The 20,800-nt window shown below is 37.4% G+C and overlaps 1 protein-coding gene across 1 annotated transcript in view; it reads right to left on the minus strand.

Annotated features, from left to right (window-relative positions):
• Positions 1–359: 359 nt before the first annotated feature.
• The window catches only part of BBS9 (Bardet-Biedl syndrome 9), a 301,703-nt gene continuing 281,262 nt past the window's right edge, over positions 360–20,800 (minus strand). Inside the window, exon 23 of the mRNA XM_059819084.1 lies at positions 360–400. Within this exon, the coding sequence (XP_059675067.1) occupies positions 360–400 (41 nt within the window). The remainder of the gene's footprint in view (positions 401–20,800) is intronic.

A 20,800-nucleotide genomic window follows, 5' to 3' on the forward strand; every position in this document is an offset into this window, starting at 1 on the left:
AAAATATCTTTAAAAAAAAGATAAAACATATCCTGAAACAAAGGTTGCTTTTAACTATGTGTAAACAGTCTTTGATCAATCAACTGAATCCTTAGAAAGGGCTGATATATTGCAAAACATAACACAACACCCCTACCACAGTTGGGTAAGTGCTTAAACTTTGCTCACAGAAAGGATGCTAATAGTTGGCAGGAAGACCCAACCAAAATTACTAGAATGGAACTTTTTTTTGTATAAATTAGCACAGTCCTCTCCTTCCAGAAGCTGCAATCAGTACAGAGTAAAATGGATTGGTACTGCTGCATTATAAATGCATTTGACATCAGATAGAAATTCTTCCTGAGGGTTGTCTTCAGATTTCATGGCTTTTCTGTTTCCTCTGCTGCATCCTCAGACAAACCTATAAAGGAGAAAGAATATGCTTAAAGATTCAGTGTACTTGGCAACTACATGCACTATATTGTTGATTCCATCAGTTTGCAAAAGCCTTGGTTATAGCTGGAGGAAACAATTTATTACATGCAAAACAGTTAAGATAAAAATGCGTGACTTGTAAATTCAAGCACTCACAAGTTTAGGAAATATAAAAAATTAAGGCAATAAGGGCAATTTCACATCAGCTCTTTTACACATATGATGGATGAGACACTCAAGTTATAAAATCACAGACTATTACATCAGAAAAAAAAAATGGCAGAGAGCAACTGGGTATATGATCTGAGACAGCGACTCCAATCTGCTTGCATTTTGCCTGCCCCTTTTTCCAGGCAGAACTGGCAATACCAATTGCAAAACAATAAAAACTTAGGCTCCATAAACTCATTAACAAGGACTTTTTTTATATAAGACTAACACTTTGGGCAAGGGGAAAATAGCAAAAGCCTTGTATTGAAGATAACTTGTGTCTTAAACCATGAGAGTATGCATTTCCTATTTTCAAATATCAGTGCAAGAGATTAATATCTGATCCAAGGTGGATTTATCTTAGCAATAATGAACCTGACAGAATTCAAAAAGTGAGTAGAAACTCATTAAAAGTTGCTTGGAATATCTAGGGAGAAAAAGAACAGCGGATAATCACACAAATTTCTATACACACATACTTGGATGACTTTAATTTAAAGTGATTATTTAACCCAGCAGTTTCTTACATGTCCACTATTAGTTTAGGTTGAAAATGATTTAACTTAAATCCTTTTCTAATGAAAGTAATCCAAAATAAATTGGCACCATCTCCAAATGATACATGAATAACAATAACAATAACACACACCTTTTATGTAGTTTTTCTTTTTCTTACAAGCCATCTCTGAAGAAGGCTGAAATCCCCACACACCCAGTGAAGTGAAATGATCCAGCAGGTCAGCAGAATAAAACTTGAGCATCCAGGTCTTCTAAACCCAATCCACCAATTGCCTGTTGGCCCAACTGCCTTCACAATCATGTTCACACATAATTTAGCACAAACAGTCTACATAAGTTTAAAAGAATATGCTTTCATCTAGGTGCCTGCAATTCCACGTGAACAAAAACATCTAGATTGCTTTTTCAGTTTTTATTTTACACTACCAGTGTTTTTTGGTGCTTGGGGATTTCAGTATTTACCTTCATGGCTGATGGTACTAAAGTGAACAAATTTTATCTTAAGCCTTGAGACTGAAGCAAAGCATCAGCAAAGCTAACAGAGCAGGAGATCAAGGATAAAATCACCAAGATACAAAAGACCAAAGCAGTAAAATTTCAGCAACAGCTGGAAGCCCAAGGCCCCCAAGGGCCTAAGAAGTTCCTCTTACTGAAGTGTCTACTTTTTTTTTTTTTTTTAAAAAAGGACAATTAAAAATACCATGTTAAGAGCTGACTTGGGTTTACAAAGGTCAGCCCTCAAATGGCAGTTCTTTTGTTCAAAACTCTTATCACATAGCACATGCTGGGATGCCAAAGGGACCAGCAGCAAGTCCCGTCTCGTTTCATTAATGATCTAGGGGAAGGAGGTAGGTAGCGTGATAATGAAACCTGTGGATTATAAGAAACCATGATGAGCTACAAATACTGGAGAGGAGAAAGAAATACTGCTCTAGGACTACGAGATTAACAAGGCTGAGAGAAGATAAAAGGAGATACCACTTGAAATACATCATGGAAACAACAACCTTAAACACAGTTACTAGCTGAGGAAAGCCCTGCAGAAGTAGCACAGTGGAAAAAGCTGTTCAAGACATGCATTTGCAGTAAAATACCCCACGTAGCTCAACGCAGTGCAGGACCAGAGAAGCCACTGCAGAGCTTGTAGTTTATACTGTTCCTGACTATGTAGCTTTGTTGAGATCACATCTGGAGCCATTTACAGCTCTGTACTACATGAAAATATACTGGAGAATGTCTTACTTTCCCACCATAATAAAGAACTAGGAAAATGGTTTCTGCACACTCTTACAAAAAATGGACACGCACATAGTTCAGATGAGAAACAGCAAAAGGGTGGTATAATTACGGTCAGCTCTTTGTACCTGAAGAGAACAGCCACAGATTTACCAGAGACCGAGAGGCCCTGATCTGCGCGTTAGCATGGCCCGCTAAATTGCACACTTTAGACACGTGACACTGCCACTGCATAGTGCCCTCAACCTCAATACATTTGAGGACTGGCTAGACGACATCCAAGAAGCTTAACAGCACCGAAATTAAGGAAGGGGGGTTTACAAAAATATCCGGGGGGTGGGTGGGGAAGATCATGAAAAGGCTATAATGTCCTAATGCATCTTGTCCTTTATTAGGCTGAAAATATAACATGTTAAAAATTAAAATGTAATTATAAAATTGTAACGCAAAAAAAATTATTTAGACCATAAAATAGTGCCCAAGATACCGCTTGCAAAACCTCTTATTTCCATGACATTGACTTCTTACAAATAACCCTTGTGCCTATTTCTACAAATTGCCATGCCAAAATGGGCAATGTGAACGGTTACTTTCAAGCTCAGGAAACACAGTGGATCCACTAAACCTAATGTGCTAACTGTAATTATGGGCAGCAGGATTTACCTCAATTTCACACAACTTTGCCCAACAGCACTATACGTGGCTATGGGGAACCTGGAATACTTCTGCATGGATCAAAGAACTACCACATGAGTAAACTGTGGGAGAGGTGAGCTGACAGGTGATGTACAGACTGCAGCTATTTTTATTGTGTAACTCCAAAATGGGAGGCAGCATGAAAACACAGCTTGCAATAATCAGCCTTCCCACCTCTACACTATATTTTTTCAACATGCAATATTTATTAGTCATCTAGCAGAACAACATAAATGTCACATTGATCTAACTGGCACATACTATATCATAGTAGGTGAGATGATTAACATCAGAGAGGTTTATCATCAGTATATTCTGACAAGCTTAGGCAGATCCTAAGAAATACAGGGTATAAAAATAAAAAATTCTGTAGATTAAGGCTCCTTTACCACATTTCATCAGGACAAAAAGCTTCCTTCCATCTTCATATGCCGCATTATGAATTTCTCAATGTTGCATTTGATAGGTCACCCAAAAATCCTATCAGAATAATACTGGTCTGAGCACACATTTAAACAAATATATATCAAAGGGTTTATATCTCTATTTATGAACACGGTTATGAACTGGGAAGCTGCTTTTGGAAATAATTGTGACAAATTTTAGCTCCTCTGCAGTAGGCAACCCCAAGAGTTTTTGGAGGTAAGTTTTCAAAACAGAGTTAAAATATATGATTAAATTAATATCCTGATCAGTAACATGAAATTGTGTATATCCGAGGTCAAAAACAGATTCCACCTTCAGTGACTTAAATCCCTCAAATTGTCTTGTGTATTTGTCAATCAGAGCACATTAGCACCCTCATGAAAGCAGCTTCTATAAACAAAGACGCAGAATACCTCAGTCGAGTTAATTTGCCTCTTGAAAAGCATGACTTAGTGCATACACATCACTGAGTCACAGAAAGTTCAGTTGTAGATCAAAATGTATTTTTGAGTCTTGAAAACTGAAAGTTCAAAGAAAATCAGTTACAGTGACAGAAGCACCAAAGACAGCTAAAAAAACCCAACTTTCCTGGAATTATTATTCATGCAGCTAGGGAAAAAAACCCAAACATTTAAAGGGAGGGATGACATTTGAGCATGATGGCAGAAGGGAGGAGAAAGGATCATTTTCTGTAGTCATAAATTGTTCACACTAAGCATGATGGTGTAAGGTTTAAAGATGTTCAGGTTAAACAATTAGGCAATGGAAGAAACTACCCAGGGAGGTGGCTGAGTCAAGGATATGAGAGGTTTGCAAAGATAGGGTAGATGAAATCCTAGTGGGGATTACTGAAGAGGAAGATACACAGGCTTTGAACTGGATGACCCAAAGGATCTTCTCCAATCCTATCATTTATGCTGCTATGATTCATCCTAAGCAGAACATTTTGGACGCTTATGAATTACTGGCTGAGTTTCCTGGATACTATTGTACATTAGTCTACTCTGAAGCATGCATAAAACTAAGTCAAAGTTGGCTTTGAAGTGTTTGATCTACAGTATTCGACACTTCCCAGCCTCTTTTTCATACAGTGACTCAGAAAAAGGGCTGTTAAAACAAGACAACAAAAGTTATTTTGAGTTCAGATTAAGTTAGAGAAGGGAGGCACCACTTTCTTCAGCTATTCCCACCTAAAAGAAAAGAGGAAAAAACCACCCCATTCTCATGGGCCTGATGGTTAATATTGCTATTTCTAGACCTGACATAAAACAGCCTTAGAACAAACTACAGCTTTAAAGTAACTGTTTTTCATAAAATTTTGGATCCAAACCTAAATGTCCCGAATGACCAAAGTTAATATCTCTCTTTTCTTTTTTGTTAACAAAAGATGACAGGTTTTTTCCTAGCGCCTTCAAGTCACATTTCTGAAAATTGTGATAATTTTCTTGGTAAGAACTCCATCTATTCACTGTTAATAATTTTCATTATCATTATAAACTGCTTGAGGAAATACATACAGCTTCCTTTTTCTTAGCATATAATCTTTATTCCATGGACACAATCCAAAGGGGTTTTCAGAAGTTTAAGAAAGTAACAATATCTTGCTTATCCCAAGCAAACTGACACAGTTTAGCTTGGAATGCAAAAGGGATTAGTGTAAAATCATCGACTCTAATGCAGTGCAGAAGATTGATCATCATGATGGACAAGTTACAGACTTTCCTACACTGCTTTAAAGGGGCAACCTAGACTTGAACAGTATTCTATATCACTTTTTATGGGATAATAAACTGAGAGTGAGCCTTACCATTGCCTCCCAAGCCACCAGTGAGTCACTGATCACTGCATACATAATTTAAAAATTATCAGAGTTTTGAATCTGCAAGGGGAGTGATGGCAGCTGAATGAGTGGGAAGCATGGACTGACTCATTCATTAAAAAATTGTGTAAATCAAATAAATTTGCTTTTCTTTTAGGAAGTAGTGTGACTGATACCAAGGACTTAATTCAGTGAACTTTTTTTTGTCTTAAGGGACCATATACATCACAGGATGGATAATGTGAAACAAACAGTTTCCATCACTCACTCTTAAATATACCCCCTACTAACTGCAACTAACATGACAAGTCCAACCTATACGAAGCTATCAACAGTTTAGTTTCTAAACCGCCACAAAATAGCAGGGGTAGAAGGGGCAGCTCTTACCTCGGGGACAGCAGGGTCTATTCCCACAAAACTTAAAGAACCTTGCCAAAAATCTTCCTTTTGTCATTCTGACTTAATAGTGACATTTAACAGCAGTGTAACACAATGAAGATAACAAGGCGGTAACAGCGACAAAGGTAACATTTATCAAGTGTCCACATATTATTTATTTTTTTTTAATTAACTTTTAAACACCTTACAAAGTTCTTGTGCATTCATGCCCCTAGGCAGTAGCCCTCAATAGAGACTCTGCAGACATGGGCTTGTGGCAACTCAGGCCAACTGTGAAATGGGACATGTTAGGAAAAGATGAGTGTCCCTTCCAAGGCAATTTCTTTGTTTTGGTTCTTTGTTTTCCAAAGTACAGCAACTAAATATCCCTATCATTAATTTTATCCTGACAATTAATAACTTATGCTGTGCTTGTTTTGTATAATACTGTTGTCTTCAATCTTCATTACATTATATGGTGTACACACACACGTACCCATGCACATCCCTACTACAAAATTTTCTGTTGAGAACCCCAACACCTAAAAAGCATTAGAGCTGCCACCAATGGGTCCAAGGAATGAACAAGTAGATTGAATCACTGCCCATCTGTTTTGGGTAAGGTAAGGAGGTATGCATCAATTCACAGTTCCTGGGATTATCAAATACTCAAGCTGTAAATGGTGGAGTTCAGACTCCTACATTTATAACGTTGCAAAGTTTCTATGCTTTCTTTAGGTCTTTCTTCTGCTTCATACTTGGAAAATGCCTAAGACATATGAACTGTTTCTAATATAAAATTACCCAATATGAACATCGGGAAAAATACCCAGTGACATGACCAAAAATTCCCAAGGCGCACAGCTGCTTCTCCTAATGACCCCGGTCACACACATATATATACACCCTCCCACACACGTACACACTGCTGCAATAACGTTCTGTAAGAAACAAGGAGCTGCCAAAACACCAAATCTAGCTTACATGCGTAGATATCAAGGAGAGAAGAACAAGAGGAAAGGGATTGCTGGTTAGTTTGAAGCAATGTAGAGCTCTGTAAGCACCACTGTAATAACAGTATTCTAAGCTCCATTCAGGAACAACAAAAAAAAAAAAATCCAAAAATTATTACAGAGCAAACTGAATATGCTTGCAGGAAGACAAGCTGCTTAAAAAGCAGTTACCTATCTGAAATGAAGTCATTGATCATTACTGTGAGAAATATAATTTCAATGAAGTCAAAGTTTTGGATGAAAAATGCCTATTTTCTCCAAATACCTGGTTTATCACAATCACCTATCAAATCCTGGACATTTTTCTAGGAAAGCTTGCAAATTTTGAGAAATGGTTGTTTTCATTTAGGCATGATCACAAGAAGAAGTCACAAATGACACATTTCAGCTGGAACAGGTAGTTCTTGCCAGGAAGCAATCCCTAAAAATGAGTTTGCTTTTCAGTGGCCAAACCTCCCTCCTTTCTAATTAGCTATCAGCCTTTGTTAGGGCGGTAAATTAATTCAGTGGTTTCTGAGCAAATACGCACAATACAAATCTAAAACTTAACTAATCATGGCCACACAAATGTCAATGTTTCAATTTATTCTTCATTGTGCTTATATCTTCCCATTCACTGCAAATCCTACTAAGCTTTTCAGAAATGTTGGCTCTTTAATAATTTGCTGTCAGAAAAAAAAATATTTGGGCCATGTATACTGCGATTAGACAGAAGATAATATATTAAAAACAGGGTCTTTTTTGCGTAGACATAACTCTTCGCGTTTTCCTGGGGAGAAGTAATGCCATAGTAATCAGACTTTTGCCTGCTTGATTCGTTGTGCTGTTTTGTTGACGTCCCAGACAGACAGACCGACCCGCCAGCTGACTATTAACAAATCCCTTTCTCTTCCCAGACAAGCGATCACCATGACAGATAGGCAAAACTCCAGGGGTAGGTTAGCTTTAGGGCAAGATTTTCCACCATTTTCATATGAATGGCAGTGAATCCTACTCCTGGAGACAGCCACCCAGTGTCTGCCTGCAGGAAGATCTAAGATATTTCACGGATATGATATATATATTACAGTCAATTTCTACTCCTATAGGTTGGCTGCAGCTCATAATTGACATCTGAAGATGTTAGTATAACTTCAAACATTCCTCATCTACTTATGTAACTTTAGCTAATACTGAGCTACTTGAATAAATGGATTTTTTTTAAAAAAAATAAGTTAGCAGATAAAAAGTCTAAGCGAACTACTTCATTTGAGAAGAAAAAGAGAAACCTGAATCAATCATTGGAAGTTGTTCCAAAATAACAAATCTACTAATTTTTTTGCTTCAAGTCAGAAACTTTAAAGAAACCCAGTTATTCAGAGCTCTATTCATGTTAATGTGTACCTGTATCTTAGGTCAAAATAGCGCAGTTATCCTTTTAATATGCATGATATAATTGTTGGAATGAAGCTTTCAACAAATTTAGCTACAATACATACATGCAAATTATATGCAGCTTTATCCAACACTGGCTTCAGTAAAACAAAGGATAAAAAGCATATTAGGTTTATAGATGGGAAAACCCCCACCATTTTATGAATAATGAGTCTGATCTAGACTTGCATTTAGGACCTAAGGTGTGCTTCTTGTGCAAGTTTAACTTGTATGGCCACAAAACAACTTAGTACCTTCATACATAAACATCAGCTTCTCCAGTAGAGATTTCCAAAATTGTACTTATGGTACACATAAGCCCATGGCTCCTCCGTACCAGAAAGATACAACCAAATAGAAGACATTCCAAACGGAACAGTGTAAATAATTGTGCAATTTTGTGGAAAACACAAAAGGGGAGAGAGAGAAATAAAATAGCCAAAGGCAAAGTAACATTAGGAATTTAGTGCAATGAAGAGATATTAAAGAGGATCAAGAAAATGAAATCAAGGAAAGAAATAGTCAAGGCTGCTTTAATGCCATGTATTCTCCCAAGGGAAGTGGTGGAAGCCACATAGCTTATGACATTTGCAAATTAGTACCACAATGAAGACAACAATCTGGTGGTGTCAGGGAGATGGTCAAGCTGATATAACGGGAGTTTTCCATTTCTAACTCCTATTATCATACAACAGATCTGGGGTGCTACAAATTCCTAAGTGTTTTGTAATATTCACAAAAACATCAGCTTTTGCTTACCATCAAGTATTCAGCAACTGAATACTCTTCAATATGTTGCTCCTTTTAACAATGGAACATTACAGCGCAAATGATAAAATCATATTCAAGATTTCCACGGATTCTTCTGGAAATAACATACAACAGGATTTTACCATTTGATGTCATTTTTCCTTTGGAGTCTTGTGGGAAAAAGACATTGGTTTGAGGCAGGTTTGAGGAAAAATGTGTTTAAAAAAAACAAAGGAAAAAGAATACTTTTGTGTAATACTTTCCAATCTTGAATTTCACACATTCCTTTTAAGCTACAGTATATGAGAAAAATCCTCTAAGAAGTTTTTTTTCCAAATGCAATCTGTTGATAAGTCTCAGTGCTGGCTTAAAAAAAAAAAGAACAAAATAAGAAGAGCTGAATTAAAGTAACAGATGAAATTTCTTCTAAATGGACACATAACTCCTTTCTATTGCTCACCAAAAATCTGTATCTGCTTTTTTGTTTTGGTTGGTGTTTTTTAGGGTTTTTTGTGGTTTTAAAAATTTTTATTTTATTTTATTTTGTATTTATTAACATCTTTGCAAAAGCAAAGTATGGTTTTTGGGAGATAGAGGGGTAATGTAATAGCAGTTCATATTTTTTATCTGATACGTATTCTAAACTGTCTTAGTATCTCTCTATACCAAAGACCTATAAGGTAAGGCTTCTTATTTCCATGACTTTTCCACTGACACCAGTCTTGTCCCATATAGATGGAAGTAGAGTTACCCCCCGTTACACCCCTAGATATTTCCAGGCATATCTTGACCTCAGTAGCTATAATGGTAATTTCAGTACTCACAACAAAAATTGTAAAGCTACTCAGATTTGATGATCCACTTAAGAATTCCTTAAGGCCCAAATCTGTGCATTTCTGAATGATGACTAAAAAGTTTTGGGCCCTCCAACCTCACACCAAAATCAGCAGAACCAGAGGGAGAGCAGCACTTTGCAGGACTGAGCCTTTTAGCACCACCAGAAAGAGTAGTGAAAGCCAACACGCCTGCATCAGTTTTAAATGTACTACGGATTTTCTCATGGGCTCAGGAAGCAATAAAAACTAAGTATAGTCAGACTGCAGGAGAGCAATATAGCTTTCATCATTCTACGATTTTCTGTGACTGTAGGGAAAACATGCTCAACTTTTATAGACAGGCAATTCTGTATTACAAATTTTGAGATGTCTCCGCTATGGGATTCCCACAACAAATGTAGCTTATGTTGAAATTACTGTTTTCTACAAGGACAGTGCTCAAAATAAATTTGTCATGTAAAAGAGCTGGTTTTATTACAATGCAACACAACTAACCGTCCTAGATCACAGGCTTCTTACTGAACTGGAGACTAACAATACTAGGAAGAGCAAATTATTTTATTCTGGTGGTCATGTGATGTTAAGATTATTTCCTCATTGACTAATAAGGTAAGTGCCTGAACAAAGCTAAAAAAGCAAAGACAGACATGCTAAATCAGAAAAAAATTAAATCTAATAAGGTAAACAATTTCCAGAAAATACACTGAAATACAGTGAGAAGGAGATCCTTTGTTGTGCAATGTTTCAATTTATCAATCACTTTGCAGTTCTTTCCAAGTTTGGAAGAAGTTTAAATAACATCAGTGGCTTAGAACATTTAGAAAGAAAATGCCAAATCCCAACATAGTTAAAGGGTATGCCACAAACAGCTAAAAAAAAAAATAAAATCTTTGATTTAAGGTCAGGTACTGTGAACACTTGCTGTGGTTTATGCATAAGTAATTCCACTAAACTTAAGGAGTCCTACAGGAACTCTCAAACATGTAAACGCTTGCAGAAGTAGAGCCTGATTTTCATACTGTATGTTTTTAAGATGCTAACTGATTTTCTATTCTGATATGAGTAGCATAACATTATCAATTAAATATTATTAATCAATGCAAACAAATAATCTCCCCTGAAGTATGAAAGTCAGATTTCCCAGACTCTGCAGTTGTGTATATATAGTGGAGAAAGAGCTGTCTTTGGAGCGGCTTCACTTCTACTCTGCCTTTTATCCACCTGAGACAGCCTAAACACAGTTCAGTCGTGCCTGAAGGTAACCTACCCAATGGAAGAACCTCATGGCCTTCTTTATACTCCGATTCAACTTAATGCTATTCTTCCATACTCGATGCATGCAATGTCCACAAACCTGTGCTTGAAGACAGTATCTAGGCCACCATTACCTGGCTTCATTTATGTAAGCAATAATGTATGCCTCCCCAAGAAGGTGGACGTCCAGGTTTTCATAAGCCACCTTGAAGTCAGTGAAAGTCCTCCTCAACAACATAAATCTGCTCCTACTTAACAGCCTATAGGACAGAGCTTTAAGACTCAGGTTTACTAGTTTGGAGAGTAGCCAACTATGCATGCATGATACTTAATCAGCTCCAATTCCAGTTCAGAAAACCGTCTCCAATCACTTAAGCATATGATCAGTTGAGATCAGCAGAACTGGGCGCACCATGGATGTGTTCAGGTTACCAATTTAAGTCAGGTACATGCACAAGCACTGTCTTAACAAAGAATCTAAGTATAGCCTTAAGTGCTTTCCTAAATAATGCCCCAGAATTCTTTGATGCTCTAACACATTATTTCAACCTATACTCTAAAAGTGGCGGTATCAATGCATTTATGTATTTCAACATTATTTCAAATTTAACCTTGCTAGAATATTGATTTTGGAATCAATGGATCTTTGGAATCACACGACAGTGGTTTTGTGTATAATTTTTTCCTTTTCTCTTCCTCTCTCCCTCCTCAATTTTGCTAATGATCTCTGAAACGGTGGCATAAAGGAACAGAAAATAAAACAAAATAAAAATATTAAAATAAAAAAACTACATTCATGTTCTGAATGAAATATAAAATGCTAATGAACAATGCTCATTTAGTAACAAACAGGAAATGAGGGTTTGTTGTTTTTTTTAAATCTTTTGCATTTTTCTGTGCGCACGACTTGCAAGTAAGGTTGGTATGGGTTTTTTGTGGAAGGTTTTAAGTCTAAAAATAACCCGGTGACATCACCCAAGGAAATACCTAATCATATATTGCATTTAACTCAATACAATTTTGTTTAAAACTTTCTTAGGAAACAGATGCTTTTCTGTCTCCAAAGTGTTCTCAAAGGAGTCTCTGCTTTTACACATGGCATTTCTGATCTCTCACTGCAGGAGAGCTTTACATCAGAGTTCACGTAGAGCTCCAAAAGCTCCTCTGGAGCCTCTCAAAAATGATAGTTTGGGCAAAAATGTAAAGAGAGATAGGTTATTGAGAGAGATTCTGTTGCAGCAAAAGTGAAATCTAAATACAGTAGGTGGAGATTTATCAAAATGTAGACAGTGTCACTGTGCCAGCCCATTATCATCTTCTGCTAGATCTTGCAATAAGCTGGATGCTAATGCTTCTCTCCCAGTGCATTTGCAGTTTAGAGGTCTTGTTGCTGTAATCAGGGATTTTGTTGGAAGAAAGGCAATATATATGACATGTAAGATATTTTGAAAGGAGCGGCGAGTTAAGGTATACATAATTTTTGCTTTTAACCCTTACTTCGAATGGTGTGTAAGAGTGTTTTCCAATCTGTCATCCATGAAGTCATGGTCTGCAGCCCATGAAACCACGTTAAACAGGAAAATAAACATCATCCTTACAGTATTTTCAGCTAAAGGTGCAAAGATATGATCATCTGCAGGAAATAGGCCAGCAGAAATACATGGTCGTGAAAGTGTGAAAAATACTTGTTCACTGGTGTGTGAAGAAGAAAAGAGAGGATCAAATTGTAGTTTTACCAGTACTAGTTTAAACTACAGATGATGAACAAGAAAACAGTAAAACATATGAACAACAAAAACAATGTGTAATGAAGTTTCAAATACACTATTTAAAGTAGCACCTACCCTTCTCTCATGCCTTTTGGAAGGCAGTAAAACAGAAGCACTTTTGAAATAGGTCCAGGTATTAGCATCTCATTTAATGGGTTGCAGTAAGGACTACCAAGTAGCTCAAGACAGACAGTTCCTTTAAGCATGGTGGAATAGTCTGCTTGGCTCACACTTAACATGGCCAGATCTTCTCCACCCACACAGGAGAATTCAAATTGTGCTGTCAGAAATAGTATTTGCCTGAAGGATTCCATACGCGTTACCAGCCTGAGTCCCCATGCAGTAGCTTGGAAAAGGATAGCTAGTCATTTTAACGAGTTACAGATTTAAAAAAGAACGAGCTATTCTCATATCTATCACACATCATGCATGGGATGACAAGTTAAATGACTTCATGTTTGTAAAACTAAACTGGATCATATTGAGATACCTATCTTCAGAGATGCTGCAACACCACTCCCCATTCAAGCCAAGACTGTTTTTAATTACTTCCTAGAAATGCTTCTAATACTTCTTTACCTTCCAAATTCCAGGATCAGAATGCTCTCTTCCTTTATTCTTTCTCTTAAATCTGATCTAGAAATTCCTTTATCTGGCATGTGATGCCACCTTCACATGATAGTGCCCATATCTGGCACATTTCAAGCCTCATCTGTTTTTCCAGGCTTTTCCAGGAGAGAGAGAAACATATCAAGAGGGTGATAAAGTCTGAAAACAGTTTGAAGTAAATCACTTATCTTTGTAAGATCTTTCTGTACTATTTTGTCACACTGAGCTCTGGATTGGACTCGATGACACACTGAGCTCTTTTAACACACTGAGCTGTACAGTTGGACTCGATGATCTTAAAGGTCTTTTCCAACCTAAATGATTCCATGATTCTATGATTAGTGCAATCTATCTAAAACTTTGTGTGAAGACTTTCGCAAACATGAATAAATAATTTTAATTAACTTAATTAGCTGATGGAAATAATACAAGGCTCTACCATATCTTCCTTAAAGGCATGTGCTCATTTGTCCACAGAGCACATCATCTACTTTCTAAATCAATGGGTATTCAAATCATGACAAGAACTAGCACTGGGCTTCAGGGTGGGAGCAAAAAGTGACCCACAAAGCTCAATGGGATTATGAGTCAACTGAAGTCATGAGTCAACAGCAGCCTGTTGCTGATCGACTCTGCCTCACCAGTAGGTGTTACTTCAGCCATTAATGCAGATTGCTGTATGGCTGCAGGGATATGCATGCCTGCCAAGGTACATAAGAAATATCCAAACCAAACTAAAATCTGCCAGAGTCTGAAAATATCATGTAACACCCTGCTCCGTATCTGCAACAGCATCCAAAGTAATGTTTGGGAGAGCTGACCACGACCACACCCATCCCTGCGTCTGCAATACAGCCTGAAGGTTTTTCATTGACCACCATTCCACTTAATCAGTCAAAGCATTGCTTGGCTATTTAATTGCTGTGATTTAACACAGCAATAACAATAATCCAGACTATGCTTAAACCACTCACAGTATTTCCAAAACTGTTTATTAGCATTGGCTTCTGCTTTACTAGCTATTTTCAACACCCTTAATGCTGAAGTTCCTCCTCTGACACCTCTGAGAAGGCCAAGACTATATGAAAAAGGCGGCCTTATTTTTTGTTTGACTGAGTATTTGATAACTGCGCTTAACTTCACAGTTTATTTACTTATCCTTAGCTCAGGCTAAAGCCATCTAAAATGCCCTGTGCATTGTAACTTTAGGTCCAAGACAGAACTGCATACAGAACACAGTCTCTTTCATCTCTCTCTTGAAATGAAATTCAAAAGCTTCTCTTCAACCCATGAGTCAACTGCAAGGCTATCATTTAATAATACCATCCTTTTATTGCAATCATAGTCTGAAAATTCAGGTCGCCATGCTCAACATCTCTGAGCAGAGTATCAGACATACCAGACTGAGGATTTCTGTCATGCTTTCACTAAATCTTATCTTTGAGCCAGTGCTTTCCAACTGGCAAGGGAGCCTGTTTCTGAAGACCCTCAGAATGGGAAGCTCATCACTGGCAGTCTATTCTATCATATTCTTTCAACACAAATAAGACTTTCCGTGGACTAGAATTACTTCTTTCTTAATGTATGAATTTCATCCTTCTTAACATTAAAATTCACAGTAACTGAATGCGTAATTTAAGACTTACGCTGCAACAGAAGTCAACGTTTTACTAAGCAGTCATTAAGATTGGACAAAGGGCATTTTCCCTTAAAAGCAGGTTTTGTTCAACAGGCAACACACAAGAGCAATATGCAATGTAGCAAAATGATTTGTCTATCGAACATAAAATATCTCGCATGTGTTTTCTGAAAAATGTTATCCGACTGTTTAATGTATGCACTAATGTGTTTATCAGTGTTTCTATAAAACTTACACAACTTTTTTTGTCTACACAAATACAGTACACGAAAGGCAGAAGTATGTAGCCTTTCATTTATACGCAATATGAAAGAACAGCATTTCTCTAGGAGACTTTTTTACTGTAAATCCAATGCTTATAAAAGCAGTGCAATTGAAAGCAGGCGGGATGCAGTACAAGGCTTTCTCATCGTTCTAAGCACACAGTTCAGCTCACTCAAATAATAAGACCTCTATGCTTATTTGGTCTTGTATGTCTCAAAGATAGACCACTCAATTGTGCCAAATAATGTGTTGTCCAACTTGGACTAAACTGAGAACACTAAGCACACAGTGAACTGTGCTGTACTTGTACGATTTCTACATCACAAACAGACATTATAAGAAAAAAAGAAATTAAAACTTTCTAAAGTCAGCACTGTTTCCAATTTCTTATATTAGTGGTGAAATCTTAAAGGATAATATACTTGAGATTAAAACTTAAAAAGAACATTATTACCATGATGTAAATATATGCACATGATCGTACATAATTAGCTAATCGTGTACATACGTACATTCACTCTGCCAAATTCTACACCATCGCTATTATTTATATTTGATCTGACAGCTGGAAGACACTCCTTAGACCATTTTCTTTAAAACTGTAAACAGTAGATAGCATCATCCTTTACACTCATTAAAGATTAACAAGTTGCTAACAAAACTTTTACCATATTAATTTTTTGCTAACTTAAAAGTAAGAACAAGATAAAAGGGTAACTTGCATCTCATTATGTTGAATTGTAACAGTGAGAAAGAAAAACAAAGATGATAAAGCAGGGGTTTACACAGTAAATCTGCTGATAGCTGAACTTTGAGATAAAATAAAAGCTATAAATCAACTTGAAATAGTTGGAAGTATTAAAAAGATCAGGTAACTTTCTGGTATCTTTCATTTTTCCTACCTTATATTATCTATTTTCATAATAATCTTTTAAATTTGGCTCATGGTTGGCATCAAATGCTAAAATCAGAAGTGACAAGAACAGCAGCTTTTTTCTTTGAAATCTGACCTGCCAAGGAGTGGAACTGTCACCCAAATTTGCAAAGGCAATTCTTCCGAGATCTGTATATAACTTTGAAGTACCAAGAGGTCGGAATAATGAAATCAGAATTTTTTAAGTCTGATTGTCAGTACTTGTACTGGACAAGTATATATACACACTCTGAACTGTGCAAAGTCTGTGATTGCAACTCAGTTCTGAAAGTGGAATGCTTGCTTTCTGGAAAATGTTGGTATTTGCCATAGGTTTTCATTCTCAGCTATATGAAAACACGGAAATGTAACAAAGAATGAAACTTTTCACTAAGTTTCAGATTGGCAATGTCACCGTAAAATAAACTGTGGTTATGAAGAACAACAGAAACGACAAAGTCTCATTTCCTATCCTGATTCCTATTCCTCATTTCTGTCATGTTTACATACTCCCTCTCCCACAGTTTGCCCAGCTAAACCCACCTTTGTCCCCTCTCATCTCACCTCGCAGTACTCTCAGCTACCCTTCGCATCTACCAATTTCCTCCCAAGCCAGAGCCACAAATGAGGCTGGTTTTGCGGGAGGGGTGTACTTATTCAAGATCATGTCAAATGCAACAGGTAATTGTTAAAATCCTGCTTGAGCCTAATAATCTGAACCTTTCCTTTACACCCACCTGAAAACTTCTATGAAATTTGTACAAAATTGTATTTTTGAGATGTTTATCTCTCTTTAAAATGCATCAGAAACTGGCCATGGGGATTCAACAAGGGTGGGGAGAGAAGAACAAGAAACAGCCATTATGATTACATAAGGTTTCAAAGCAGGGTAAAAATGAAAGACATTTTTGTTAGGTACAAAGTAACTGGACATAACCGCACATTTTGAAACTATAATTTTGGGAGATTCCAGTTCAGCAAATCCAAATGTCCCATTTCAATATATCCAATTGCTTCATGTCAAACAAAAATAGATGCATTTGCAGCTTGGTTTCCTACAATCCACCCATGTCTCAGAGATATTCACTGAAGTTGTGTGAAAACCTTTACATAAACTAATTCACCACAGGGGGAAAAAAAAAAGGTATGGTTAATTTTCCCTGGATAAGAGTAGCTTTAGATGAGAAATTTTGGAGAATCAAAAACCACTCAAAATCAAAAGCCCACACCCTGACATTTAATTATATACTCTACTAGGAAAACAGTCTATAAGGAAGTACTTCTAAGTTAGAGGCTTGTATTAAATTTAAAAGATAATCCTATGATTTATACCACCAGTTAGCTTTATAAAATGCCACATGTTAAAAAGCAAACATCATTAAACAAGCAGGGTGAAATCAATACCTCTAAAAATGCCTTCCTGACTGTAAATGTTCTGTAGAAAGACGGTACTGAAAACTGCATCAAGAAGAGGTAAAGAAAATGCCCTTTAAGTGGAAATGCCTGATTTTACCCCCAGGGTTTCTGTGGAACAGAGGACAGGATGGGGCTCATTAACGCAAGCTCTGTCCCATGCGGGTGTGATCAGCACGCTGGCAGGACCCCAGCAGATACCTCCATGCACACGTACAAACTCAGTGCCAGCGCTGGACTCTCAACCGCATGTCCTGAGCAGACTGCGCTTCTCTCAGGGCATAGAGAAGATTTCTACAAAACTGGTGGAAACCAATTTCTGTGGGCTGCTGCCCACAGAATAAAGGAGAGGACAGGAATCCATGGAGCAAACACTTCTCAGTAAGGGTTTGCAAAAACAGGTGCTCATTTTCAAAAGGAAAGAATCAGTTTTGTGGGTTGGTTTGGTTTTTTTTTTTTTTTTACATATGGTTCTGGATGAAGCACTGAATGAAGGGCCTCATTCTCACAAGCGTAAGAACGATGAGGGATTCTTCCAGCTGGTACCACACAACCCTATAGCACACCACCAAAGTGACTCTTTAGTGGATCATCGGGGAAAGGAAGATGTGGTTATGCACCTGGCACGTGCACACCAAATACAGTACCTCTGTGCCAGGGAAACTCTCTGTTGGGAACCTACAAAAAACCTGCTGGAGCGAAACCGAGCAGAATTTGACTATTTTAAAGGAATATTGGGTATTGCGAAGCAACTTTTAGAATGCTGCTCCTCACTGGGGCAAACCTCTGAAGTAAACACAGCATGGTAACATAAAAACATATGCCAGCAATCTTCACTGTTCACAGATTTTAAAGAACAGAAGGGCTTAGACTATGATGATCTCAGTACAACCATCTAGTCAGATGCCTGGAATAGTACAGTATATAGAATTTCACCCAATAATTTACTCAACAAGCCCTTAACTTCAAGTGGAGCTTTTGATGTAAAAATTTCAAGTGAAGAATGAATCACATCTGTAAGGAAGTTATTCCTCTCTGCCCAAAATTTGTCCTTTATTTCTGGGTCCAAATTTTTCTTCCTTCTGGTTCCAGCCACGTACATGTGCAATACATCGGCTCTAAAATCATTATCTGGTTTTGTTCATCTCTACTTTACATCAAACAAAACACAAGAGGAAGTAAAAAAAATAGCTGTAATATGCACATTACAGAGCACTTAATCTCATGTCTAGTGTCATACAAAGTACGAGATAATGATCTTGAATATAACACACATTGTCTACTGGAATTGTCATTGCTTGGATAGCGAGTTCAATTTGCGAGTACTAGGAAGGATTAAGACTAGGTAAAGCACATATCCGAGCAAACTATGCCCAACACGGATAGTTTCCCCATTTGTCACGGAGCTCTTATGGAACGAAGGAGACCAAAGTGACATTCACCAAACTCTGCGCTTCTGCAGTTCCAGCAGATTTTTCTCCACAAAATATGCAATAGTCTCGTGGACTTTTCTCTTTTTTTTTTTTCCCAAAACCCAGATGACTTGACTTATGCAAAAAGCTTTGCTTTAATAAGTCATTCTACTGCCAGATAATTTTCTTTATAATATAACAGTGCATTTTTTAAAAACTAATTTGCTTCTCTGGCCATAGCTACGGAATAGAAGCTCAGTCCTGTGCTGTGAGTCAGTCATTGGAAGAGCAGAGCGGAGATGCTGAGGGTCTTGGCAAACTGAACCTGCATTTTATAAACTGAAGACTTGTACTCTGCACATTGAAACTTTATACCAGAAAGGTTCCTGCTGATTAGGACATTGATGTTTTTTTCAGCAGAAGGCACTGGCAGACATATTTCCCCAGAAGCCTTCAACTTTAGTGTCATAACACAGTAACAATGGTGGAATAAGCTTTCTTGTTAAGAAAGATCATTAAAGAAGAAATGGTGAAGCTCAGAGGAGCAGTGTGTAGATTGAAGACGACAAACTGACCATTTGTTCAGTGTCCTAAAAATGCCATTCGAACACATGAGGTAGGAAAACAAGTGGTATGGGAATGCAGTTGCACCAAGCTGCATCAGTAGTGTAAGAGGGAAAGGGAAGACCACGGTTTTATGCTGTTTCTGAACCAGAGGTGGTTCTCCATCACCTCTGATGGAGGACACTGACCAAAGACTGTGGCTGGCGGTGAAATCTTTAGCCAGGTTTGCAAGATTAAATGGCACACAGGAACAGAGCAATGCAAGCCGAAACAGAGCTCTCTGTGGGACACCGGCTGAGCTGAAGTAGCAGAATTCATAGTGTAAACATAAAATTTCAAAAAAATATCATTTTACCACATTCATCAACAAACCACGAACAATACCAGGAACACAGTTACGTCTACATCATCTTTTACTAAAGCCTCAAGCTCTAAAGGCACTCCTGGCAGCTGCTCTGCAGAAGGTAGTAGTATCAGACAAAAGACAGCAGCTTTGTAATTTAGACATACACAGACAGTGGGAGCGGGTCCCCTGAGCAGGTCATCAGCCTGAGAATCAACAGGCTACTGTTGCTCTGTTTCTAACCACTTCCTGACTATAGTTTAGCTATTTAGTCTTTCACCACCTGGTTTGTATTTGATTTCCAAAAAGAAAAATAAACAATCTCCCCCAAGGAACAACAAGAATATTGCACGGTATGCAGTTTGTGACCAGAGAGGCTAGGAGCTGAGGCAATACATTCTCTGGTACCTAAGCCACAGGTCAGACTGGTTGCCAGCTAAGCCAATATTTCTGGTTTGAAGCATCTGCTGAACTCTCTCAAACAATAAGAAAGATTTGTTCCATCACTAAAATAGAAAACCAAATTTAAGAACGGCTGTGTAAATAAAGTGGAAGTTCATTCAAAACCAATGACCCAGAGGCCAGCTATCTCTGGAATATAAAGAAAATTAACCTTGGTCTTAGAGTTTGAAGCTATAATTCTACTGATTTCCTTCAATGCGAATGTAGACACAGGAATAAAAATGGCTCTGAAATATAAAATTTAAAGAACTGATTTTTTTTTTCAGATGTTTTTCTGCAGATAGAACTAATTTTTTATTTTATTGTTAACTTTAAGACACCTGCTGAATTAAAAAGTTGGGATTCCTATTTTTTTCCTAGTAAATAATATTGTATGGTTTATTGTATATAATTGTATATAATACTGCAATACCATAAATGTTTTGTAAATAAATCAATCCATTGTAAC

Source organism: Gavia stellata, chromosome 6, assembly GCF_030936135.1.
Source record: "Gavia stellata isolate bGavSte3 chromosome 6, bGavSte3.hap2, whole genome shotgun sequence".
NCBI classification, from domain to species: Eukaryota; Metazoa; Chordata; class Aves; order Gaviiformes; family Gaviidae; genus Gavia; species Gavia stellata.